The following is a 26,735-nucleotide window of genomic DNA, read 5'->3' on the forward strand; positions in this document are numbered from 1 at the left end:
CCTGAGTTCAAACACACACACACACACACCAGGCCCTGAGTTCAAACACACACACACACACACACACACACACACACACACACACCAGGCCCTGAGTTCAAACACACACACACACACACCCAGTCCCCAAGAAACAAAAACCACCTGACAAGCACCAAGGGTCTGGGCTGCCCAGCCCATTCCTTCTGGGCTGCCTCAGATCCAGTCATCCTTTTTAGACACAAATCCATCAGAACCAAACACCACTCCCAGGAACCAAGAGTAGGGAGAAGCCAGCACTTCCGGCCTTTGGTCTTGGCTGTAGGAAGATGTATACTGTCCTGGGCTCTTGTTCTTATGGGGCTTGGGGCCAAGTCCAGCTCCTTCCCCTTACCAGGCTTTCAGGCTCTGTCCTGTCCCAAACTGGTTGCCTGGTGGGACCTAAAATACCATAGTTCTATCTACAGTTAGTCCTATATGTGTATGTGTGAGAGAGAGTGCGCACATGTGCACACCAGTTATGAGGCTTAAATGTAGGGCCTAGACATTCCTCTTTTGCTCAAGGCTGATGCTTTACAGCTTGAGCCACAGCTCCATTTCTTTTTTGGTTAGCTAATTGGAAATAAGAGTTTCCTGTCCAGAATGGCTTCAAACTATGATCCTCAGATCTCAGCCTGAGTAGCTAGGATTACAGGTGAGCCCCTGGTACCTTCACTAGTCTCATGAAAAGCTCACTTGTGATAGGTTTGGGCCCAGGATTTTCTCCTCCTGTCACCTGTCACCTGTTTTTTCAGAGGCAGCCTAAGCAGACTGCCATATTCCAGGCCTATAGTCCCAAAGCTGGTTGGCTGGTAGAAAGGGGCTCATGGTCCTTGGGATGTGTCCTCCCGAGCAGACAGGAAACTTAGCCTGGAAAGTAGTCTCTCAGGGACCTGCCCTTCTTCCCCCATTTAAGGTCACTTATGCGTGGCAGGATACTTGACCTTGTAAATTGGTGTCCTCAGTCTTGTGACATGGTGGTAACTGCTTAAGCCAAGAGCAGGGGTCAAGGCTATTTTGAGCCATGGCATCCCCTGTGGTGATTGCCACTGCCTTGCCGGTCTTAGGCCGGGCCCTCTGGGAGAAGAAGCCCAAGGACCCCTCATTCCAGCCAGTTCCTCTTTGGTAGGGGGTGCCATAGAGTTGTTCCAGACTAGGGCTGGTAAAATCAACTTAAGCTCCTTTATTTATTTTAAATACTCTCCTACTGCCCTATCCAGGGCTTTTCTATGACACAAGTTACAAATGCATTACCCAGACTCCCCAGGGCTCCGCCTGTGTTCCCTTCTTGCTTCCAAAAGGAAGGAGAGGGAGGGGAGTGAATAGGGGATCAAATTCAAGAGCCAGAGAGAAGAGGCCAAGAAAGTCTGGGGGGGGGGGGTCGGGGAGGAGGGATTAGGGGACAGCTAATGCCCTGGACAGGGGCAATGTGGGTGGCTGTGCCCCTTCAGGGAAGGTTAGGATAGCTCAGCTAGGAAGGCTGAGTGCTCACAGCAGGCCTGGCTTTCCAGGTCAGGGCCACCTGGGGCCCTGGGCCGGGGCGGGGGGGGGGGGGGGAGCCCTCTGAAGTCCAATGAGCAGCTTGGCAGGATGCAGCTCACAGGCTGGCCCCTCAGGAAGAGCCAAGCAGCCAGCCCTCAGCACCCAGGTGAAACCCGCACCTGGTGAGCAGGGCCCACGGGAGGGCTGGGACTCCCATGATCCCTCACTTCAGGGGATAGGACTCTGTGGGTGAGGCAGACAAGCCCCGCACAGAGCCACACGTGGTCTTCAAGAGTGCCGGATGCCAATGTAGACGAAGAGTGTGGCTGGGGACAGTGAGGCCCCATCCTTGGACAGCAGGTGGATATGGCGGTATCCTGCAGGGGAGGGCAGCCAGGCATCAGGTCGGCCCTCAGCCCATGGGAATGACGGCACAAAGGTGAACCGGCCTGAGAAGCTGGCACCCCATCTTTGTTCCCTCCCCACCCATTTCTACCGACCTTGCTTCAGGCTGTTGAGTGGCAGTGTAAACTGGCCGACAAAGTCATTGGGAGAAGTGGTATCATAATCTTCTACCACAAACCGGACCAGCACCAGCTCCGGGACCCGCAGCTGGAACTGCAGGGTCTGTCCCCAGTGGGGGTTGAAGCCTGGGATACAGACGTGTCTGTCAGGGTTGCTGACGCCAGGTCTGCCTAGCTCCCCTCTCTCCTCTTACTAGCCCACCCACCATTGTTGAGCACATAGTCAGTCTCCTTTCGAGCACAGTCTGCTGGTACCCCGTAGATCTCCACGCGCACCAGGGGGTCCACGATGGAGCTGGGCTTCTCCACATTCAATTTGGGCAGCTGCTGGGCAGTTAGCACCTGTGGAAGGTAGGATGGGCAGCATCCATGTGCAACCCCCCTTCCCCCAGATCCCTGACCCTCATCATCCAGGCTGACCTTCCCACACATGCAGATCCTCCAGCCACCCTCACGGCAGGCCTGCCATTGGCCTCCCTTATCTTCCTCTTCCTCAGACTGGCACCACGGCAGAGCGAGCTCTGACCCCAGCCTGGGGCTTGGGTCGGCCTGCTGACCTGGACTGTTAGAGTAGTTCTGGGGGGTCCAGGACACTCAGGGTCAAAAGTTGTGTCAGGTAGCCGCAGGCAGGCAGGTTTTAGAACATAACCACACTGGCCGTTGATGAGGAAACGTCCTGCATTGAGGTCCATTTCGTAGCCTGGTGTCTGGAAATTCAAGGCCACTGTGGACAGAAGCATTGCACAGGGCTTTTAGTGGCTCTCTCCTCACTGCTCAGATTGAGGGGACAACTGTGCCCGAGAGAGGACTGGCTCCTCTCCACAGCGGGCCTTGTGACATACTTTCCGGTCAGTGTTGCCTTGCCCTTACTTACAGAGAAAGGTTTATGACAGCCAGGAGACCCAGGTCCCACTGTCACCTCTAGCTTGTGTCAGCATCCCTCATGGCTGGGGGATGGAACTAGGGTAGAAGATGCTGGAGAAACTCCATCATGCAAGCTAGACCTAGGTCTGGGTCAGAGCCATGGCCTGCAGAGCTAGGTTCCCATACCTCCCCCATGGAGACCATACTCCTCAGACACCTCCACCGTGCTGACTTCGTGGGACTGCCAGGTGTCTGTGGATACGGCAGCAAGTGGAAGTAGCGGATTTTAATTTATACTTTCATAAAAATGTGTCTTTGCTGGGCACTGGTGGCTCACACCTATAATCCTAGCTACTCAGGAGGCTGAGATCTGAGGATCATGGCTTGAAGCCAGCCTGGATGGGAAAGTATGAGAATCTTATCTTCACTTAATCACCAAAATAGCAGAAGCAAAGCTGTGGCTCAAGTGGTAGAGCACCAGCCTTCAGTGAAAAAGGTAAGAGATAGCTCCCAGCCCCTGAGTTCAAGCCCCATTACTGGCCCAAAAAGAAAAATGTAGCTTTACACTGTCAAGAACAAATGAATCTGGTTTGATGTCCCTACCTATATTGCTCACAGATTTTTTTTTAATTTTTTTTTTTTTTTTGCCAGTCCTAGGCCGTGAACTCAGGGCCTGAGCACTGTCCCTGGCTTCTTTTTTGCTCAAGGCTAGCACTCTGCCACTTGAGCCACAGCACCACTTCTGGCCATTTTCTGTATATGTGGTGCTGGGGAATCGAAACCAGGGCCTCATGTATATGAGGCAGGCACTCTTGCCACTAGGCCATATCCCCAGCCCACTTTTTTTTTAATTTTTGTGCCACTCCTGGGGGCTTGAACTCAGGGTCTGGGTGCCGTCTGAGTAGTTTGTTGGAGATAAAAGTCACATGGACTTTTCCTGTTCAGGCTCAGATCAGCCTCCTGAGTAGCTAGGATTACAGTAGGCATGAGCCAACAGCATCTAGCTTCTGGCTACATTTTTTTAAGTGCTGCTGTCACCAAAATACATCTCTACCTTCTAGAAAGCCACATGGCCCCCTGGCTGCTGAGGCTGCCACAGCTTCCCAGAAACCACCCAACAGAGCCACTTACACTTACCCAGCTGACAGCCCGAGTTCCACATCTCTTGAGGGCTGTAGTTGGCTGAGTTCATCCGCAAACCCAGTGGGTACACACGTGTTAGCTGGCGAGCATTATGCCTGACAAAGCTGTTCCCTAAGGCAGAATTGGGGCCAGGATTGTGACAGGCCCTGAGGTGTCCCATGCCCAGTGCCCAGGCCTATAGCTTCCTGGAGACAGGAGTTGAACTCCCTCTCCCCAGCTCTTCACTCTCTTCTGACCTTAGGGGACTCACCAAGGAAGCTGCTAAGGCCCTTCCGGGGCAGGCAGGCCCTGTGGTCACATAACCTGGCACATGACGTCAGGCTAACATTCCATGAAACTCATCACTCACTCTGCCCACCCCCCTCCAACCACACATGGGCCCCTGTAGGTCATGGCTCCCAGCCACTGGAAAACCTGTTCTGTCTCTGTCTGGAAGTCCCCTCCCCTTCTTCACCTGGCTGCTTCCTCCTTGCCCTTCAGGTGATGTGTCTTCTGAGGTATCACCTACCTGCTCCAGGAAGCCTCCTCTGATCCCACACCTTCCTGCTGGGCTCTCCCAGCCCCCGCCATGGCCTGACCATCCCATCTGGGTTTGGCCTACCATTCGGCTGTGAGCATGTGAAGGCCACTGTAAGCCTCTCTTCAGCCTAGGGCTCTCCCCCAAACCTAGCCCAAGTGAAGTTCCTCTCTAAGGTCCTCCTGACTTCATCATTCTCTCTCTCATCTGGAGACCAACTGCAGGCCCCCCTGAAGCTGGGAGCTGCACCCCCACACACACACAGCGCCCTAGCAGATGCCCAATATCAGACTCTTACCTGTCTCCCGGATGAACTTCTTGGCCTTGCGCTCACTGAGGGAGCTGACATGGCAGGGTTGCGGCGGGCCGAGGCTGGGGTGCAGGGTCCGGAGGCGGGTGGCACAGCAGTACACAGCCAGGGCAGATAGCTCTGGGGAGATCTGCTTGGCCTAGGAGTTCAGGCTCAGTGGGGGTCCCCTGACTCAAATCCCCAAGTCCTACCTCCCCATCCTTCCTGACCTCACCCACGCCTAGCAGTGGGACCCAGTTCCCACGCAGCCCACTCACCCGCCGCCTCTGCTCGGCAACCTCCACAGCCTCTTCCTCCTCTTCCTCTTCCTCCTCCTCCTCCTTGTCTGACAAAATTCGGCCATCCTCATTCTGAGCAGCCGGCAGCTTCTTCCCCTTCACCAGGACGCGGCCCTTCAGCTGCTGTAGAGGCCAATGTGGACAGCTGAAGCCCTCTTGCCCCTCAGAGCAGATGGTGGGTGTAAGGCCCACCCTTGGGAGGGCTCCATGCAGATGCCCCCACCTGGTTAAGTCTGCGCCCAGTACCTGCGTCACCTAGGTAACTGGTGCACCTGGAGGCAGTTACCACCCCCTTCTCTGAGGTCACTTCCAATCCACCTGGCCAGACCTCCCACCTTTCCTTGTGTAATCTGGCTCAACGCTCTCTTTCCTTTTTTCTCTTTCTCTCTCCCTCTTTTTCTCTTTTCCTCTTCTTCCTTCCCCTCTGTCTCCCCACGCCTCCATCTTGTGTGCACTGGCAGTTTGCTCCCCCCCCCCCCCCCCCAGTAAGCTCTTCTCTGTCTGAACCATGTGGCCCTTTTCCTTTCTGGCAAACCTTACAGTGGTCATTCAACAAACACCACTGAGTGAGGGGGGGTAGGGACAGGAAGGAGATGGAAGGGATGCTTCTAACAGGAAAAAGTGGGAAATGATCACAAGGCCATGCATAGAAGAAGCTTACAGCGAGCCTCCATAACTCAGACCACCATGCGGCGGCCCTTACCATGAGCAAGACAGGACTGAAGGCAAAGGAGCCCTCTTTAAAACAGGTCTTTCATAGAAGTGAGCTCATAACATAGAATCATGTGACTGTGTGTGTGTACGCTCATGCATGCGCCATACTGGGACTTGAACTCAAGGCCTCAAACTCTCCCTTGGCTTTTTACCCCCACTCAAGGCAGGCACTCTAACCACTGGAGCCAGAGTTTTGCTGGTTAATTGGAGATTGGGCTCTGTCCCTGAGCTCTTTTGCTCAAGGCTAGCGCTCTACCACTTGAGCCACAGCGCCTTTTCTGTTGGTTCATTGGAGATCAGAGTCTCACATACTTTCTCTCCTTGTCTGGCTTCAAACTGTGGTCCTCAGATCTCAGCCTCCTCAGTAGCTGGGAGTACAAGTGTGAGCCACCAGCACCCTGCTCATTTATTTTCATATTTCAGGCCAGGTGCTGGTGGCTCATGTTGATAATCCTGACTACTCAGGAGGCTAAAATCTGAGGATTCCGGGGCTGGGGATATGGCCTAGTGGCAAGAGTGCTTGCCTCGTATACATGAGGCCCTGGGTTCGATTCCCCAGCACCACATATACAGAAAATGGCCAGAAGGGGCGCTGTGGCTCAAGTGGCAGAGTGCTAGCCTTGAGCAAGAAGAAGCCAGGGACAGTGCTCAGGCCCTGAGTCCAAGCCCCAGGACTGGCCAAAAAAAAAAAAAAAAAAAAAATCTGAGGATTCCGGTTCAGGTCCGGTTGAGACAAACAGATCCTTGAGACTCATCACTAACCAGCAAAAAGAGTGAGCCATTACTCAAGGAGTAAAGTGCCATCCATGAGTGAAAAAGCCAATTGGGGGTACAGCCCTCAGTTCAAGCCTCAACACACACACACACACGCACACACACGATCTTGTCCTCCACATAAGAATGAGTCAAGCCGGGTGCCAGTGACTCAAACCTATAATCCTAACTACTCAGGAGGCTGAAGCCTGGAGGATCATGGTTGAAAGATAGGCCAGGGGAGAAAAGTCTACAAGATATTATCTCCAAACAAGCAAAATGCTGAGCTGGAAGTGTGGCTCAAACGGTAGAGCTCAGGCTGGGAGCAAGCAAGCACAGCGAAGTATGAGGCCCAAATTCAAAACAAAAAGTGAGACAACATTGCTGTGTGTTTAGTGTTGGAAGGAGAGTTTGCACAAGATGCTCAGGAAGGTTAAGTACCCAGAGGGATTAAATGCTTTGAGTTTGGAGAAGAGGAGGGAAGAAGGAAAGCCATTGGGCTTCAGAAGACTCGGGAGAGATGGGTTAAGCTGAGCTCGAACTCTGTATTTACAGGTTGCTTCTTGCAGTGCTGGGGATGGAACCTATGCTCCTGTCAGGGCTAGACCACCAAGCGACATCCCAGCCCTGTGGACCGAGCCAGGATTCCACGCAGGTGGTGCTGGCCGGTGCAGACGACTGGGAAGAGAGGTCCTGGTGGAAAAGAGTGTCAGCCCACACCTCGGAGGTGGAACTGGCTGAGTCTGCGGAGAACTGTGGGCAGGGATGCAGAGCAGGTCCGGGTCATAGAAGGCCTTGCATGCTAGGGAAGTGGGGGAGCTGGGTCTAGTCAGGAAGGGAGAGCCAGAAAACAGCAGAGAGACAGGGGGTGCTGAATGTCAGGTGAACAGAAGCGCAAGGTAAAGAGAGGTGAGAGGTCCTGAGCCAGAGGAGTGGCATGAGCCAGACTGGGTAGCAGGCCCCAGTCAGACCCTCCCTCCTGCCACCCCCAGGGAGGCCGGGGCTCATCACCTCTGGAGACGGCAGCTCCTCGGGGTTCTGGAGGTCCAGTGCTTCTGTCACCAGCATGTCTCCCAGGATGGTCCGCAGGTGCCGGGCCATGGCAGCCTGCTGCTCTAACCCGCAGTGGTTCTCAAGGGACAAGATGACAGGATATGGGGACACCTGTGGGGGGGGAAGGGCAGCAGTTCAGAGCCACTAGCCCGCCCCCCCTCCCCTCCACCCAGGCCCCCTGCTCGCTTCAGGACAGGCAGGCGAAAGCAGTGCTGAGAGAATCCTTTGAAAGGGACCACAGGGTACAGGCCACCCCAGGACCAGCTTGGGGGGAGCGGGGAGGACCAGAGGTGGTCAGATCTGCATCTCTGGGGGAACCCATTGTCTGGGAGGCTGAGGGCAGCCACAGGAAAGCTCTGTATGTGTTATTGACATTGACGATCTCAGTTATGTTCCAACCCTGCCCCCTTAACCTGGTATCCATGGGGTCTGAAAACCTCAACAAAAGTGGGACATTTTTTCCTGTGGGTACTAGGGCTTGAATTCAGGGCCTTGAGCTCTCACCTAACTTTTTTTGTTGTTGTTCAAGGCTAGAGCTCTACCACTGGAGCCACAGCTCCACTTCTGGCTTTTTGGTGGTTCATGGGTGACAGGAGTCTTACATGCTTTTCCTGCCCAGGCTAGCCTTCAACGTTGATCCTCCAATCTTGGCCTCCTGACTAGGATCATAGGCGTGGGCCACCAATGTGTATCTAGATGCAGCTGCTAGACTTCTAAGCTGGAAGCTGATTAAATGGCCTTCCCTCCCCATAAGGTTTTCTTCTGGAACTTTGGTAATGTTAATACATTTAGTACACAGGTGAATTGGGAAGAGGGAATAGCTCACTTCGCTTTATTCTACCCCACTAGCCAGCTATCCCTGAAGTACTTGGTGAATAAATGATGCTCTGGCCAGGGCTTGCTTTTGAATGGACTAAGGGAAGCTAGCAAGGGGTGAGGCAAAGGGAAGGCTCCAGAGCTAGGCGTGGTGTCCCAGGGGCTTACCGTGAATGCGTGGTCACGAACAGCTTGGATCACATCCCGGAAAAGGATCTTAGAGGTGAGTGTGTGGCCGTGGTAGATGACGGGCTCCCCTCCTGGCCCCTCCCAACAATCCAGCTCTACACAGCGGCATCCCTGGGCAAAGGCTCTGCGGAGCGGATGGACCGGTAGACGGGCTAAGGCAATGGGCAGGCTGAGCCAGGAAGGCCCAGGGAGCCCAGAGTAGGGGTTGAGCCCTCTATTCCTCCCCCCCACCCATCCAGACGCGCCCAACACGGTACCTAACATAGGCCTCGGTGCTGCTGGGGCCCCCAATCTGAGAGTCGGTCAGATAGGTATTGTGAGATGAGGAGATGAAGTAGTGGGCGAGGGGCTGCCCCATGTCCTGGAACACACGAGTGTGGGCCGTGTCCAGGGCAGCCCCCTCGGGTGACAGCAGGTACATCATGAAGCCATCCAGTGTCATGAGCTCGTGCTGCTTGGCTACGCGCAAGGACAGGAAAGGAGGTCAGGCCACAGGGGTGCTCTCTACAGCCCTAAATAAATACCCCTCTGGTTCGCTTGACTTGGCAACGACTGGACTCCCTACAGAAGACTACGCACTATATAAGCTATGCTGGGCTTTGTTGTAGTTGTTGTTGTTGGTTTTTACTGGTACTGGGGCTTGAACTCAGGGCCTCACTTTCTTTTTGTTTGTTTGTTTTGTTTTGTTTTGCCAGTCCTGGGGCTTGGACTCAGGGCCTGAGCACTGTCCCTGGCTTCTTTTTGCTCAAGGCTAGCACTCTACCTCTTGAGCCACAGCGCCACTTCTGGCCTTTTTCTATATATGTGGTGCTGAGGAATCAAACCCAGGGCTTCATGCATGCTAGGCAAGCACTCTATCACTAAGCCACATTCCCAGTCCCATTGGAGCCTCGCATTCTTGTTTGGCTTTTTCTCTCAAAGCTGGTGCTCTACCACTTGAACCACATCTCCACTTTCAGCTTTTTTTTCTGATTAACTGGAGGTAAGAGTCTCTTGGATTTGTCTGCTGGGCTGGATTCAAACCTCAATCTTTAGATCTTAGCCTCCTAACTAGCTAGAATTACAGATGTGAGCGACTAGTGCCCAGCTATTTTTTTTTTTTTTTGCCAGTCCTGGGGCTTGAACTCAAGGCCTGAGCACTGTCCCTGAGCTTCCTTTTGCTCAAGGCTAGCACTCTACCACTTGAGCCACAGTGCCACTTCTGGCTTTTTCTGTTTATATGGTACTAAGGAATGGAACCCAGGACTTCGTGCATGCTAGGCAAGCACTCTATTGCTAAGCCACATTCCCAACCCCTGTTTGTTTGCTTTGTTCTTGTTTGTTTTGTTTTTGTTGCCAGTCCTGGGGCTTGAACTCAGGGCCTGAGCACTGCCCCTGGCTTCTTTTTGCTCAAGGCTAGCACTCTACCTCTTGATCTACAGTGCCACTTCTGGCTTTTTTCTATATATGTGGTGCTGAGGAATTGAACCCAGGGCTTCATGTATACGAGGCGAGCACTTTACCACTAGGCCATATTCCCAGCCCTGTTTGCTTTGTTTTTGTGCCAGTATTGGGACTTGAATTCAGGGTACTCTTACCATTTGAGCCCCACCTCTACTTCCATCTATGCTATTTAATCTTCAAACCCTGTGAGGCGAGCCCACTAGAGTGATTCTACAGGTGTGGAAGTGTACTCTGAAAGGGACAAGGGAAAAGGCCCAGGACAGTCCCCAGCCCGCTGAGAGCAGAGCCCGCCTGTCTGGGAAACTAGAGCTGCCAAGACAGCTGTGTGGAGCACCCCCATCTCCCAGGCTCACCTGCCTCGTTGAGCTCATAGGTCTGGATGAGCTGCTGGGCGTGGGCCAGGGTGGCACCATCCTCACCCTGGTCCTCCAGGAACTCCAGCAGCTCTGGGGCGCTCAGCACGCGGTCCTCGCCCGAGTACCTGTGGAAGATGTCCTCCAACTCTGGGCGTTTGAGCAGCCGCCGTAGGAACTCCTCAATCTCAGCCCCCTCCAGCCTCTCGTTGTTGGAATGGTCACACTCCTGGAGGAACAGAAGGCAGCGGCTCAGAGGAGGGGACACCCTCAGAAACCTGGCTTCATTGACACTCCATAATTCCACCACTGCTGTCAAAGTCATGGCTCCATTTCCCAGGAAGAGAAAGCACGAGAAAGACCCAGGTCACTGAAGCCCCTGTGCCTGGTGAACCACAGGGCTAGGATTTTAGAAAGGTCTCCAGAGTCTATGCCTGTCCCTCTGCACCACGACCTACCCCAGGAATCAAGATGTGGGACAGGTTTGCGTGTGTACACATCACTATCCTGATATGCGCACCTGGTCAATGAGCAATCACTGAATGAGAACTTCATGGAGCAGCCATGTACAGCTGTCAGCCTGGGTACTGGCGCCAGGGGCTTTCCTATCTTTCAGGGTCACAGGCCGGTGACACAGCACCCACACAGATATCTGCCATGTAGCCCAACCCATCCACAGGTGCAAAGTCCATGCTTTTGAGTCCCAGAGCTTCTGTGCAAACACCTGTGAAGGATCGCACATCCTCACAGAGGGGGGTGGGTGTGCCTGTGTCTGCAGCTCCTGTGTGCAAGCTACCACGGCCACATGGACCAGCCGTGCTCTGCAGACTGGGGACATGAAAAGGGCTCTGCTGTGGGAATGAATGTGAGGGTGAGGAGAGTTCTGGTCTCTGAACCCCAAGGGAGAGGAAAGGAGAACCAGTCCAGATGTTGCCTTGCTATTGGGAGAGGTAGGAAGCTCCTAGAGAAAAGCCGGAGGATCCTGTTGCCAGTGGCTCATGAAGGCTAATATCTGAGGGTCAGGGTTTGAAGCCATTCCAGGCACGAAAGTCCGTGAGACTCCAATTAAGGAGCAAAACTCCCTAAGTGGAGTTGTGGCTCAAGTGATAGCGTATCCACCTTGAACAAAAAGAAGCTCAGAGACAACGCCTAGGCTCTGAGTTCAAGCCCTGGTGCATGCGTGTGTGCATGCGCGCGCGTGCACACACACTCACAGGGCTGGAGTGGGAAGAGGAGGCTGGGGACAGCAAAGTGGTGGCTGGGCCAGGGACTGGGTTCACCTTGAAGAGGCGGTAGGCATACATGTCATTCATATCCACGTTGACCATCCTGAGCAGGCTCTTGATCTCCTTGAAGCTCATCTTACTGTCCTGGTTCGAGTCTGCCCGGTGCAGATAGGAGTGGATCCAGGTATGAATGCTCAGGAAAAAACACCACCACCAAACCAGTAGACTGAACCTCCTTCCCCCAGGGGCTGGCAGGTAAGGGCAGGTAAGTCACCCCTGCCTAGAGTCTTGGGGGCTCCAGGGCTTAGTGGCTGCGCTTTCTCGTCGACCTGTGTTCTTCTGGAGCACAGTAACAACATCTTGTCCTTGGGCTGGTGCTCTCCAAGCTAGGAAGCCCCCATCTCCACCGCCAAAGCCAGTGGAGGAGGGGCAGGGCCGTCACCCATGAAGGGATCTCAGCAGGCCAGCGTGAGTGCGCCCATGCTCAGCCCCCAGAAACCAGGGATTTAAGCTCAGGCTGTTGCTAAGGCCCAGGGCCATGTCTGGCCAGGGCCGAGTGCTGTCCAGGTTCGTGTCTGCCCTCCCTCCTTCCACCACCACCCCCACCTCTCTTTCAGCAGGATATTGGTCCAGCCGCTCGCGCTGGCTCATGGCGTCGATGCGCGCCCGCAGCTTGGCCAGGCCGCGCACCCAGCGCTGCGCCTCCTCGGCCGTGGGCGCCGCCAGGTCCAGGTTCTTGCGGCGCCCCTTGAAGGCGATGGTGAGGCAGCGCGCAGGCTCGAAGGCGCCCCCGAAGCGCCGCAGGCCCTCGGACTGGTGGCCCTCCCGGACGGCCTCGATGTGCTGCACCAAGACTGCGCGGGCAGGGCCGGGTCAGATGGCGTCCGCGGGACCCCAGGCTCCGCCGCCCCTGCCACCCGGCCCGGGGGCCACCCAGCCCGTGCCACTCACAGGTGTGCTTGGAGGGCGCGCGCGGGATGCGCCGCTGGAACCACACGCTCAGGCCGTCCTCCTGCAGCCGGTACAGCCGCTCCTGCTGCCACGTGCGCGAGCGGATCTTGCGGAGCCGGGAGCCCCTCAACATGGCCAGGACGTCCTCATCCTCTGTCAGGCCTGCAGGGGCCGGTGACCTAGGATGTAGCTTCCTCCGCCCAGATGAGGCGCACCGCCCCACTCCCCAAGCCTCTCCAAAGCCAGGCCTTCTTAGGCCCACTTCCTGCCCCTCCTGCTTGGCTCTTTTTCTCTTCATTGTAACAGGCCACCATCATCACAGGCTCTGCATCTCCTAAATCCCCCCACCGAGTGGGCCAGTAGCAGGCCCTCCTTCCCTCCCTCACAGGCAGTGCCTGGCACACAGGCCTCAAGGCTGGCACACTACTACTTGAGACACAGCTCCACATCTGGCTTTGTGTGTGTGTGGCTAATTAGAGCTAAGCGTGTCACCGGACTTTCCTGCTTCAGAACCATGATCCTCAGATTTCTTGAGTAGCTAGGATTACAGGTGTGAGTGGCCACTGCTGACCTGCTAGCCTTTCCCTCGATGTGAAACTTGGAACCATCAGGAAAGAAGTCTCACTATCTAACCTAAATCTGCCTTGCTGCAACCCAAGCTCCTTGCTTCTGGTTTCCCCAAAACCAGGAGGACAGCAGAGGCCACTGTTTTGCCAGGGAAAGGACAAGGACTCCAGGCCCAGCCCCAGCGGCGCCGCGGAACTGTGCCACACAGCACAGCCTTGCTGCCGCTTCCCTCGTCTTCCTCCTCTCCCCGGGAGTGCCCTGGGCAACGAGGACTTAAGACTTAAGGGCCATATCTCAGTTATATGGCCCTGGTGACACACTAATGAGACTGCTCTAAGTCACGTACTGTCCATTCATAACATAGAGACTCCTGTAGTAAAATCCACCATTCAGTAGCAATCCTAAACCAACGGTTTCTCCAGCGTGACCTGCACTGCCCTGCAGAAGTTTGGTGGGCTTTGGCTGCGAGCTCTGGTGTAAGCCAAATCTGAACACCTCACAGCGGCTATACCGAAGTGGCCGGAGCTGAGTTATCAGGAGCGGTGGGAACCAGACACGCTGCTCCAGAGCCCACACCCTTCCCAAGAGAGGCCAGCCAGGAGTGGACAAGCGCCCAGACGTTCCGCGGGACAGGAATCCAGACCTGGATAGGAAGCCTCCACATTTTTTAATGTTGGCAACTAAGTCAAATTACAAAAACAAAAAACCACAACCACTGGGGCCAAATGAAACTTCACAATGTGCCTCTTCCTTTGTGTGTGTGTGTGTGTGTGTGTGTATGCGTGTGTGTGTATGTGCACGCATACATATACACCTATACTAGGACTTGAAGCCCAGGGTCTCTTACTCTCCTCCATTTTTTGTGTTTTTATTTTTAAATTTGTAGTCCTGGGATTTGAACTCAGGGCATCATGCTTATTAGGCAGGCACTCTACCACTTGCACCATATCTCCATCCCTTTATTTTTTGTCAGTCTAGGGCTTGAACTCAGGGTCTGTGCACTGTCCCTGAGCTTCTTTTGATCAAAGCTAGCATTCTACCACTTGAGCCACAGCACCACTACCTGCCTTTTCTGTTTATGTGGTTCTGAGAAATTGAACCCAAGGCTTCGTGCATGCTAGGCAAGCACTCTACCGCTAAGCCACATTCCCAGCCCTAACTTTTTTTAAAAATACATACCATTTCTGGGCTTGCCTTTGGGTTCCTGCTCACCCAATGCAAAATCTGAGTCAAGTCTAACTTCCTTTCACCTCTGTTTCTAGTAACTGGGTTCTTTAAAGACAAGTTCAGCCACCACCTCCTCCAGGAAAGCTTTCCTTGATTTCTTCTCAAGTAGCTCTCACTGATCACCAACTACACTTTTTCTTTTAGTTAAAAAAAAAAAAAAAAAGCCAGGGGCTGGGAATATGGCCTAGTGGCAAGAGTGCTTGCCTCCTACACATGAAGCTCTATGTTTGATTCCCCAGCACTACATATATGGAAAACGGCCAGGAGGGGCGCTTGTGGCTCAGGTAGCAGAGTGCTAGCCTTGAGCGGGAAGAAGCCAGGGACAGTGCTCAGGCCCTGAGTCCAAGGCCCAGGACTGGCCAAAAAAAAAAAAGCCAGGCATCAGTGGCTCACATGTATATTCCTAGCTACTCAGGAGGAGGAGATCTAGAGGATCATGGTTCAAAGCCAGTCCAGACAGAAAAATTCTGTGAGACTCTGTCTCCAGAGTAGCCAGCAAAAAGCTGGTCTGGAGGTATGGCTCAAGAGTGCAAGCAAGCCAACCAAATAAGTGAGCAGCCCTGAGCTCAAACCCAGTATGGCAACAAAGACAAAAAAGTCGGGTATAATGGTACCCATTTGTAGTCTTATCACTCAGGGGGCTGAGGTAGGAGGACCTGAGTTTAAGGTCAATTTGGATTACATAGACCCTCTTTAAACAAACAACCCCTTAAAACCCAAACCAAAACACCACCACATCTCTTAGACTTCTTGGTGTGTGTGTGTGCCAGTACTGGGACTTGAACTCAGAGCCTAGACACTGTCCCTTGACTTTTTTGCTCAAGGCTGCCACTTTATCACTTGAGCCACAGCTCCATTTCTGGTTTGTTTCTGGTTTGTTTGTTTGTTTTTACTGGTTAATTGCAGATAAGAATCTCCCAGACTTTCTACCGTGGTTAGCTTTGAACTACAAACCTCAAATCTCAGCCTCCTGAGTAGCTAGGATTACAGGCGTACTCCTAGTATCCACCTCTCTCAGACTCTAATAAGCCCAAGGGCAGTGTGAAGCCTTATCTCACATTGTGCTTCTGTGTGCTTGTTTTATAGAAGGACAGGCAGGCAGGTCTTTTCGGGTCAGGGTTTCTCAGCGCTGGCTGGCATTGGAATCATAGATGTTCAGCCAGTAAGTGTGGGATGGAGCCTGCAATTCATATTTTAATTCTTTACCTTATGGCTTTGAGGGTGACCATGATGGAGAATCGGGGTCTCAGGAGTAAGGGAAATAAATCTGCCTCCTTCAGGTAGCTATGGTTTCCTATGGGCCCTAACGGGGCTCCCAGAGTCTATCTAGGCTGTGGCCTTCTGTTTTGCAGTGCTCCCAGCCGGGAAGGGGAGGTCAAACCCTCTTTCCAGACAAAGAGCCAGGCCAAGGGACTCGCCAAACTTCCTCCAGTCCCCTGTCACCTTCCGGCCACAGCCAGACAATCTCTGCATTCTCTCCTGAGAAACAACACGGCATCGTGGGGGCAGGACAGTGGGGGAAGCCGCAGTGCTGTCATGGCAGGCCTCACCCCTTCACGCCACTCTCCCGCTGAGGTCACTCCCCCCCCAACCCACCAGTCCTCCGATGCTGAGCCTATGGGGGCGTGGAGAGGGCTGGCCAATGACTAAGGCAGGAAATGGAGGTGAGTCACAGTGGGCCTGCTTTGTCCAAAGCTTCTGCAAACAGACAAGCAGTCCCAAAGGCTTATTCATCGAAGGGGTCCCTGCTCCTGGCTCCTCCCATCCTCCCCCCAATGCTGGAGTCTATTAGGAGAGGGGTGACATTTTTAGGATGCCCATCCAAGTGGCATTGGTCTTTGAAGGAATACAGAATCAGGCTGGGCCAGGGGCTAGAGCCTGGGAAAGTGCTTGGCGAGAGCCAGGCTCATGCCAGTACTAGTGGCTCATGCCTATAATACTAGTACTACTACTACTGGGTACTCAGGGGGCTGAGATCTGAGGATGAAGGTTTGAAGTTATCCTGGGTAGGAAAGTCTGTGAGACGCTTATCTCCAATTAACCATGAAACTGCTAGAATGGAGCTGTAGCTCAAGTGGTAGAGTTACTAGCCTTGAGCAAAAAAGCTAAAGGACAGCACCCAGGCCACACTTCTCAAACACACACATATAGGGCTGGGAATATAGCCTAGTGGTAAAGTGCTCGCCTCGTATACATGAAGCCCTGGGTTCAAGTCCTCAGCATCACTTATATAGGAAAAAAGCCGGAAGTGGCACTGTGGCTCAAGAGATAGAGTGCTAGTATTGAGCAAAAAGAAGCCAGGGACAGTGCTCAGGCCCTGAGTCTATGCCCCAGGACTGGCAACAAAAACAAAACAAATCAAACACACACATACATGCAAAAAATATATAAACAACCAAACCATGGGTGGAGAGGGACTGGGATCAGACAGGAAAGGCAGAGAAGGCCAACAAACATGAGAGGCCAAGTCAGAAGGAGGCTTAGAGCCAGAGCAGGGGTTCTGGGATGGCCCTGGCTCTCCACCAAGCCCCCTAGGACACAGTTCCACATTCACAGATGTCACCTCTACCTTATTCCTACAGGCTCTGAACAGATGTACAGGTCTCCCACATCTGGTTTTCTATCTCAGCAGGAGCTAGAGCCAGTCTCTACTGAGTGGGTGGGGGGAAGAACCATGAAATGACAGCAGGGAAGAGAGGGTGGAGAGCCAGAAGGTGGGAAGAACCTTCGTCTCCATCACAGGTGAAGAGTTGAGGAAAATGTGACGCCTACATCTGTCGAACGAAATGAAGTCTGACACAGGTCACAACATAGGCGAACCCTGAAAAACCTGATGCTAAGTGAAGGAATCCAGATGGAAGGTACTATCTGAGTCTACTTGGAGGCCCCCAGAACAGGCTCCTTCACAGACAGAAAGTAGATTAGAGGTTACTGGAGCTGGCAGAGGAAGGAATGGGGGAATTACTGCTAGTAATTACAGAGTTGTTGTTTTTTACTTTTTTTTTCTTTTCTTTTTTATTTTTTTTGGACTCAGGGCCAGAGCACTGTCCCTGGCTTCTTTTTGCTCAAGGCTAGCACTCTGCCACTTGAGCCACAGCTCCACTTCTGGCTGTTTTCTATATATGTGGTGCTGGGGAATTGAACCCAGAGCTTCATGTATATGAGGCAAGCACTCTTGCCACAAGGCCATATTCCCAGCCCTCTTTTTTTTTTTTTTTTTTTACTGGGCTTTAAGTCAGGGCCTTGTGCTCATTCCGCTTGCTTAATTAGCTGATCTCTTGGGCCACACCTCCAGCCTTGCTCTCTGATGGTTATTTTGGAGATGGACTTCAGCAAAAGTTTTGCCCACACTGGCCTTGAACTGCGGTCCTCCAGATCTCAGCCTCCTGAGTAACTAGGATTACAGGCAGCAGCCACTGGTGCCTGAATCAGTGATTATGCAATTTCCGTTTGGGACTTGGAAGAAGTTTTGGAAATAGGTAATGGTGATGGTTGCACAAGAGTGTGAATATAACTAGTGCCAGTGTCGTAGCCACTTAGAAATAGGTTGGTGGATCTTTTCTTTCTCTCTTTTTCTTCCTCAGTACTAGGGATTGAACTCAGGGCCTCATGCATCTTAGGCAAGCATACTTCCAGCCTTAGGATGGCTAATTTTACATATACTTCACAATTGTTGGGGGGAAGGGGGGCATCCTGGGGCTTGAACTCAGGGCCTGGGCACTGTCCTTGAGCTTCTTTTGCTCAAGGCTAGCACTCTACCACTTGAGCCACAGCGCCACTTCTGGCTGTTTCTGAGTAGTTTATGGGAGATAAGAGTCTCACGGACATCCCAAGTTTCCTGCCCGGGCTGGCTTCGAATCTCAACCCACAGATCTCAGCCTCCTGAGCAGCTAGGATCATCGATGCTCAGCTCACCATCTACTTTAAGTGGATAAATTATATAGCATGTGGATCATTATCTCAATAAACCTAAGATGCATGGAGCTGGCTCTGTCATGAGGTGGGGTAAATGGGAGGTGAAGCTTGCTGCGCTAGAAGATGGGGAGTCTACGCTCAAAGAGTAAAGGGTAAGACACACAGCACTGAGTCCCAGGCCTGGCTTGTCATGGGTACTTGGAAAATGACAGAAGAGCAGAGGCAGGGCTCTGCCTGGGGTTCCAACGCTTCTCCCTCCTCAGGCCAGGAGTTTTCAGCTCTGTCCTCCCTGACCGATGCCAGAGGCACCTCCTGCCCTATTCTGTGCTGTCATCTGGGGTTCAGACACTGCTGCCGAGCCCGCTGCTTATCTTAGGCCTCGTGTTTCTGAATACCCACACCAGGGCAGTTGGGGGATGTACAATCTGGACCTGCACATAGGTGGCCACGGCCGAAGGCAGACACCTGCCTCACGCCAGAGCTGGCCAGGGTCCCTGAATCCCACCCTGTTGTGGATGTCCCATTGAAGCTGGACGGGGGCAGGCTGTGCCTGCTGGAAACACCACCAGGGGCCTCCTGCAGGGGTGGACACAGAGTCACGCTGGGGCACAGGCTATGGGGAGGAGTGAATGTTATCAGGTTTGTGTTACCAGGGGATGGTGTGCAGAGGGCAGGGTGTATAAGGAGGGGTGGGACTCCAGCCAGGGTGTGTGCAGGGCAGTGTGTGTGTGTGTGTGTGTGTGTGTGTGTGTGTGTGTGTGTGTGTGTGAAGGGAGTGGGGAAGGGTGCAGCCTGCAAAAGCAAACAGGCAGTGCGTGAGGGCAGGGCCGGCTCAGGAAGGGCACGCAGGCTTGTGCAGGAATGTGAGACATGCAGCTCCCGGCTCTGCCAAGCAGGGGGCAGGGAAAGAGCCAGCTTTTCCTGGTGGCTGACATTGGACATCTAACGGACAAGGTCCCCAGCCCCTTCCCACCCAAATCCCTTGGCCTGCCGTAGCCCCGATGGGAAGGCACTGAGCATGCTCCCCCATCCCAGCGGCCTGCCACATTGAGGCTGGAAGTGGGCATTCCTGGGAGAGTCAACAAAGGCAGGAAGGGCAGGCAGGGGGGCCCCAGGAGGTCTGTGAACCAGGAAGGCAAGGGTGAAGCACCTTCCCTGTTTGGCTAGGATAGGCACAAAGTCTGGCCCAGGATATAGATGGGTGGGGAGGTAAGGCAAGAGGGGAGGACAGGGTGTGGCAGGGCCCGGCCTCAGCCATGTCCTGAGCACCCCTGCCCAGCCCTTCCCATTACCAAGGTCAGGCCCCTGCTAGAGTGAGGTCACTCTGAAGACGCCCCCTCCTGCCAGCCCCACTCACCCTTCAAGAGATGTCCCTTGCCTGCCATCAGGAGAGCCCTGTTGTCCAGCGGGCATTTGGTGGTATGTGCAGACCAGAGAGGAGAGGGGCAGGGACAGGGTTGTGACTACTCAGCTTTCTGCCTACTGCGGGGGATTAGGGGTCTGGGCGGAGTGTCAGGGCACAGACGCAGACCGAGAGCTTGGGAGATGGGATGGCTGGATGAAACCCAGGGTGCCAGTTCCATGTGAGTTTCAGACAAACAGCAAGTACTTGTTGGGGATGTCCCATTGGGCTAGGGGTGCGGCTCAGTCGTCTAGCCCTAGGATGCTGCAGAGCACTACCAAAACAAGGGGTCTGGGGGACCAGGGGCTCACCCCTATAATCCTAGACACTCAGGAGGCTGAGCTCTGAGGATGAAAGGTTCAAAGCAAAGCCAGGCAAGAAAGTCTGTGAGACTCATATCTTCAGTTAGCCACCAAAAAGCCGGAAGTAGAGGTGTGGCTGAGATGGTGGAGCACTAGTCTTGAGCAAAAGAATAGCTTGGGGACAGCATCCAGACGTTGAGTTCCAGCCTCAGATCCAGCACACACACACACACACACACACACACACACACACACACACACACACACACAGATGTAAAGAGACAGAAATGCGTTCCAAATTATCCATTGTTCATGTGCGTGTCAGATGTAGCTTCTGCTTTAGACAAGAGGATAGCTTTGCATGCTGCAGTGCCCCTGTGGTACGGCGGAGGAGAGCGGCAGGCCCTCCCTACACAGAAGTCACACTGCCAGGGCTGGGAATATGGCCTAGTGGCAAGAGTGCGTGCCTCGTATACATGAAGCCCTGGGTTCGAGTCCTCAGCATATATAGAAAACAGCCAGAATGGGGTGCTGTGGCTCAAGTGGCAGAGTGCTAGCCTTGAGCAAAAAGAAGCCAGAGACAGTGCTCCGGCCCTGAGTCCAAGCCCCAGGACTGGCAAAAAAAAAAAGTCACACTGCCAAGGTTCAAATCTCTGTTACTCTTGTCTTTGAGCCCTGGGTAAGTTATCCAACATCTCTGATCTCAGTTTCCTCATTTATAAAATGACACTCATTGCCATGCCTACCTCACGTGGTTTGTAACATTCCAGGAGATAGTACACAAAGAGTACTTAGCACAGTACTATACAGGTGTTCATTAGCACTCATTAAATCTTGCAATAAAGAGCACCATGGAGCTGGGTGTGGTAGTGAATGTCTATAATCTCAGCACTTGAGAGGTTGAGGCAGGAGGCCAGCCTGGGCAAGACCTTGTCTAAAAAAATCAAGAAAAGCTGGGCACCGTTGGCTCAGGCTGTAATCCTAGCTACCCAGGAGGCTGAAATCTGAGGATTAAAATTCAAAGCCAGCCCAGGAAGAAAAGTCTCCAATTAACCATCAAAAGGCTGGAAGTGGAGGGATGGTTCAGGCACCAGTTTTCAGTGGGAAAAGCCTGAGTTTAAGCCCAGTACTGTCACAACAAAACCACCCTAAAACCAAAAGGCAACAAAAAAAGAGTGGAGAGAGAGAAGAGAGAGGAAGGAAAAGAGAGAGGGAGGTTAGGAGGGAAGGAAGGAAGGAAAGGAAGAAAAAAGTGCACAATAAAATCTGAGCTGAGGGGCTGGGAAGGTGGCTTAGCGGTAGAGTGCTTGCCTAGCATGCACAAAGCCCTGGGTTCGAGTCCTCAGCACCACATAAACAGAAAAAGCCAGAAGTGGTGCTGTGGCTCAAGTGGTAGAGTGCTAACCTTGAGCAAAAGAAGTCAGGACAGTGCTCAGGCCCTGAGTCCTAAGCCCCAGGACTGGCAAAAAAAAACAAAACAAACAAACAAAAATCAGCGCTGAGGAAGTAGTACTGTGGCTCAAGTGGTAGAGCACTAGCCTTGGGCTGAAGAGCTCAGGGACAGCGCCCAGGCCCAGAGTTCAAGCCCCAAGACTGGGAAAAAAAATAAATCAGGGCTGAGGTGGGGCACTGGAGGCTCATGCCTGTAATCCTAGCTACTCAGGAGGCTGGGATCTGAGGATCACTGTCCAAAGTCATGCCAGGCAGGATGAGACTCTGAAGAGTCCCTGAGACTCTTATCTCCAATAAAACACCAGAAAACTGGAAGTGGTGCTGTGGCTGAAAGTGATAGAGCGCTAGCCTTGAGCAAAAGAGCTCAGGGACAGCGCCCAGTTCCAGTTTGGTTTGAACTCAAAGCCTCATACTTGCTTAGACAGGTACTCTTCCACCATGCCACACCTCCAGCCCCTAGATGCTTCCTCTTCATCCTTTCATCAGATGCCAAGCCTTGGTTTCACCCCTCCACGTCCAGTTTTGCTAGCCACCGGGGACACACATTCCCTGTGTGGTGCCTGAGGTCTAAGCAGGATGAGGACTAAGTCAAGGGACAGAGCTCCTGACACCCTCTGATATTTCTTGCCAAGCCAGTGGTCTGGCCTAGTGCTGCACGGTTAGCTCCCACTCAGTGGGGTCTCCCCAATTTCCTCCTTGGCCTGCTTCCCCTAATGTGGCACTAAAGGTCTAGTTTTCCCTGGGGAAGAACTTCCTTCTGAGCCGCCCCTTGCCCCAGTTCCTCCACCTGATCTGAAATAAGACTTGTTCTCTCTTTGCCCAAGGGGTGTGGTGCTGGCAAAGGTGAGTTTGGAGATGAGGGGACTCTGGGGAGAAGCACAGGCTCTGCGGGGAGCTGACACTACCTGGGTGAGAGCCCTAGGAGCCCTGGGTTTTGCCTGACCCTGGGCTCAGCATAGCTTGGGAGCGGGGCATTGTCCAGACTCATGCCTCTCTCAGTGGTCACTCAGCAGTCGCTCAGCAGGACGGGCTAGTGACAGATGACATTCCAATACCCACATAGTTCCCGATCGTGTCACCCTGGCCAGGTGCCCCGTGCTTCTGGGCAGCCTTGTTCAGTGGATGGGTGCTGAGTCGGGTTCTGCAGTAATTACGTGTCTGGAAGTCTCAGCCTACTATGCGGCATGCCTGAGGGCAAGACTGGAACCATTCCTGTTTGTGGCCTCTGAGGATGGGGCACCTCGTGCCTGAGCCTCGTGCCCGAGCCTCAGCTCAGTCTTCCGCAGCATCCTTCACCCAGGAGGGGCTGAGTCCCAGAACTACAGCCTGCTCAGCCAGGGGTCATCCAAACGTGGCCACCCCCTCTCTCCAAACCACACTGCTTCTCAGTACAGAGAAAGACACATCACAGTTTACCCCCTAGAGGCTTCTGGAACTCACCTCCCTTGTGCCAGCCCAAACGTGAGCCCCAACTCCCCTATCCTAACTCCTCTTGTGGATCCCCATAACTCACAGCCACATTATTGTTGCCCCAGATCTTTCTGGGGGCCCTAATGCCCTCCAAATAAAGTCGATAATTCTGTGGGGGAGGAGGGCTAGGATCTAGCCCCCACCTGCCAGATCTTTCTCCACTCCAGGATCTCTCTAGTTCTGGGGTGCAGCAGGCCCCCAGCATTTCACTGTACCCCCCCTCCCTTCCAGGTCTTATTCTGTGGATCAGTGGTCTCACACACACACACACACACACACACACACACGTACACACTTTCCTATTGAGGCCTTTAAGGACAGAACACACTACAGGCACTCTAATGGCAGCTACAGGCTCGAATGAATGGAGGTCAAACCAGAGATCTCATCTTAAGTTTCTGTGAACAGCACAGGGCTCAGAACAGTCAGTGTGACGCAAAGTCAGGGGGAATGCGTGACAGGAAGGGGCAGTGGGGGAGGAAGCCAAGGTTAATAATGGGAACCCTGGATTTTGGCTCAAAATGTGCTCATAGCTCATGCCTGTAATCCTAAACTACCCAGGAGGCTGAGATCTGAGGATCATGATTTAAAGCCAAGCTGGTCAGGAAAGTCCAGGAGACTCTTAAAAATCCCATTAACCACCAAAAAGTTGGAAATGGAGCTGTGACTCAAGTGGTAGAGCATTGGCTGTGAGCAGAAGAGCTCAGGGACAGGGCCCAGGCCCCGAGTTCAGCCCGTAGATCACCTCAAGTTGTACAGCTCTTTGCATCTTGAGTCTCACTTTGCCCAGACTCTGAGGGCGCCCGGGGAGCCCAGCCTGAACATCCTTTGTTCAGTGTGGTCACACACAAATTCCTCCACTCTGAGTCCTTTCGTCATCTGTCAAGTGGGGATTATGTCACTCACCTCCCAGAGAGGGGGATTGCATGCCCTCACTTGTCATGTACAGACCCCGATACTGAGCTATTTCTGGTTCATGTCCAATATCCAGTACATTCCTTTACGTTCCAGTACCTTCCAGAATACTCCTTTGGGATTAGTGAGTTACTCTACTTACTCTATTCCGGAGCTGGGGACCGGGACTTTCTGACAGTGTTCCCCCTGGTTAGGCCAGGCCCACCAGCGCTGTGCTGCTTCAGCTGCGAGGGCCCCCCAAGGTGAGAGGCCAGAGGGAGAGGCCGCCCCCGCCTCCCCCCCCCCCCCAGCCAGCCTTAAGCAGCGCATCCCCCCTGTGGACCGCCGAGAACCGGGGTGCCCTGGGGCACCCACAGCCCGTCCAGGCGCCGCTGGGGAGGTGGGTGAGGGACACCCCATGCCTTTCCACCTTGCTTCACTCTGCCTGACCGCCCCCCACCTCCCGCTCCGGTGACCCCCCTATGTGCCCCCGGCCCAAATCCCGGCTCCAGCACGCCGCGTGGGCGCCTCCTGGTGGGGAGCAGGGCACCGGGCACCTCGGGTGACCCCCAGGTGCGACTTCCATCTGGGGTTGTGCCCCCCCCCCCCCACCCCGGGACAGCCCCGCGCGTCACTGACCCATCTTCTTCAGGGCCCGCGGTCCGGGCCTCCGGGTGGCGCCGTCCGGGGACGCGGGCGAGGGCTGGCGCGCGGGGGACGCGGCGAGCGGGGCCGGCATCGGGGGCTCCTCGGGCGGGCAGCGGCGCCTCCTCCAGCGGCCGCACAGCATGGCTCGGCGGGGGCCGGGCCCGGGGTCGGGGCGGCGGGGACGGGGCGGCGGGGACTCCGCTCGCGCTCGGCCCCGGCTGGGTGCGCGGCCGGGAGCCGAGAAACTTAGCGGCGCCGGGAGAGTCGGGAGGAGGAGACGTCGGGAGGGGAGGAGGAGGGAGGGAAGGAGGGAGGGAAGGAGGGAGGGAAGGAGGGAGGGCGGGGGGCGGGGCGAGGGCGGCGCGGGGCGGGGGGGCGGGGCGAGGCGGGGGACCGGGGGGCGGGGCGGGGGCCATCCCGCACCCCGGGAGCCCTGCGTACCCCACCCGAGTCTCCGCGTTCGCCCCGATCGTTGAGTTCGCACTCCAGTTTTCCAAACGATCTTCCGATCCTGGCCCCATCCGTGGTCAGAGACCCCCCCCCCCCCACGGGCTAGGGGTGGGGGTGGGCAGGCGACTCCCGAGGGGGCGGGGCCGTCCTCCACATGCACCCCTGCTTTTTCTGGGACTCTCCGTGAGGACTCAGAGCCCCACTCCACCCTCCCCCCCCCCCCGCCCGGCACCATCAAGAGCTAACAGGAGACAGGTCTGGGTGGGCCGGTCTTGGACTAAACGTCTTCGGGCCGGGAGAACCCACAAACACTATAAGCGGGGGGGCGGGGGGGCGGCAGAGAGGCGTCTGCAGTGACGTCACTGGATCGACGTCACCGGCCTGACCTCCTTGATCCAGGCGAGTTCCCGCCCCTTAGTGGTGGGAGTCTCTTCGCTGGTTGTCCTGGGGAATGAGAGTGCCGGAAACCAGTGTTGGGGTTCTAAGCTTGGACGGGTTGGGAACCCCAGTTTCACGGTCCCAGGACGGCCGCCGCCTTCCGTGTAAGGTGTCCGTGATGACGTCGGCCTGCGGGCAGGCCTCCCCGCGGCGCGGGTGGCTCGCGGAGGGCGCGTGCCCCCGGTGGCTGCGTGGCTCGGCGGCGGCGGGTGCCCGGGTCGGGGTGGAGGAGGGCCTGGCGCACACGGCTGGGGCTCCCACGCGGAAAGCTGTTCCTCCTGGTCTAGAGTTGTCGTCGACTTGCCCCGATCCACCCTGTCCCCACCCACAGACTCCACGTACCTGCTTGGGTCCCCACTCCCGCGGACATCAGGGAGTTTCTTGCGGAATAATAGCCTTGTCTGTGACTTTGGTTCCTTCAGCTCCATCCTCTTAAGAATCACCTTTCCTCTCCATTCTCCTACCGCACTCCTGTCTTCCAAAACCACTCCCATGTCCCGCCTTCGGAACGCCGGGTCCCTGGTCCAACGCGCCCATGGATCCGAAGAGCTGAGTGGGGGGCGGGGGGGGGGTGGAGGTTGGGGTCCAGAACCTCCGGCCGGGCATCGGGGCGGGGGATGGTATCGGCTGTGGTGAAGTTCCACCAGGGGGCGCGAGAACTCCGCGGACACTCACTATGTCCACCTGAGGGCGCTGCCATCCTCCTCTGACGGTCGCAGGTTGGGGGGGTGTAGGGAGGAGGGGAAATGGGGGAAAAAATCTGATTAGCTCCTCCTGATTGGGCGAGGCACCACTAGTCTATTTGCATAATCTTGAAAGGGCCACTCTGAGTGGTGAGGATATAGACGCCGAATGTGAAACGGTACCTCTGATTGGCTCAAAATTTCCCTTTAGCTCGGCCTTGCCTTCCCTGCCACCGCGGACCCTGAGATCAGTTGGAAGCCGCTCAATAGTTAGATGGGCCCCGCGGGGTGAGTGTCGGGGCGGCCGGGGTGCCGGGGGGACGGCGGCGGGGGGTGGGTGGGGTGGAGGTGGGCACGTTGGGAAGCCGTTGGCCCCGCCCTGACTCCTCTTTGCTGGTCCATTCTTCTATCCAGGAGTTGCACCTAGAGGGAGGCTCAGCCGGGGACCGGTCTGCTCTGCGACCCTTATCGCTGCCCCGCTGCCCACCACTGCGATTCTCGATGCCCTGGCCCCACTCACCTGCCCCCACAGCCGCAACTTCCGACCACTCCGGGGCGTCTCAGCTTCCTTTTACACCTCTGGGAAGCAGACGGGGTGACTTCCCACCGGGAGCCCTCGGGCCTGTTCTTGGAGGGGCGCTGGGAAGTAGGGC

General features: G+C 54.9%; 1 protein-coding gene and 1 long non-coding RNA gene across 3 annotated transcripts; one reads left to right on the forward strand and one right to left on the reverse strand.

Moving 5' to 3' along the window:
* Positions 1–1,181: 1,181 nt before the first annotated feature.
* On the reverse strand, positions 1,182–24,769 carry Plcd3 (phospholipase C delta 3). Of its 2 annotated transcripts, none has more exons than XM_048367214.1 (15): positions 24,503–24,769; positions 12,635–12,796; positions 12,309–12,537; positions 11,738–11,867; positions 10,458–10,686; positions 8,919–9,120; positions 8,641–8,785; positions 7,615–7,767; positions 5,116–5,259; positions 4,847–4,997; positions 4,026–4,142; positions 2,582–2,748; positions 2,231–2,366; positions 2,001–2,150; positions 1,182–1,877 (listed from the first exon to the last, which is right to left on the reverse strand). In XM_048367214.1, exons 1-15 carry the CDS (start codon positions 24,651–24,653, stop codon positions 1,789–1,791), a joined length of 2,355 nt encoding a protein of 784 aa, XP_048223171.1. In that variant the 5' UTR covers positions 24,654–24,769; the 3' UTR covers positions 1,182–1,788. The 2 variants fall into 2 exon arrangements, with proteins under 2 accessions (XP_048223171.1, XP_048223172.1); XM_048367215.1 differs by lacking the exon at positions 24,503–24,769 and adding an exon at positions 15,635–16,441.
* A 45-nt stretch (positions 24,770–24,814) lies between these two features.
* On the forward strand, positions 24,815–26,602 carry LOC125366494. The gene is made up of 3 exons (XR_007213849.1): positions 24,815–24,982; positions 26,294–26,370; positions 26,497–26,602. It is a non-coding gene; the product is annotated as an uncharacterized LOC125366494 (long non-coding RNA).
* The last annotated feature ends 133 nt before the right edge of the window (positions 26,603–26,735 follow it).

This window comes from Perognathus longimembris, chromosome 17 (genome assembly GCF_023159225.1).
Source record: "Perognathus longimembris pacificus isolate PPM17 chromosome 17, ASM2315922v1, whole genome shotgun sequence".
Classification (NCBI taxonomy): domain Eukaryota; kingdom Metazoa; phylum Chordata; class Mammalia; order Rodentia; family Heteromyidae; genus Perognathus; species Perognathus longimembris.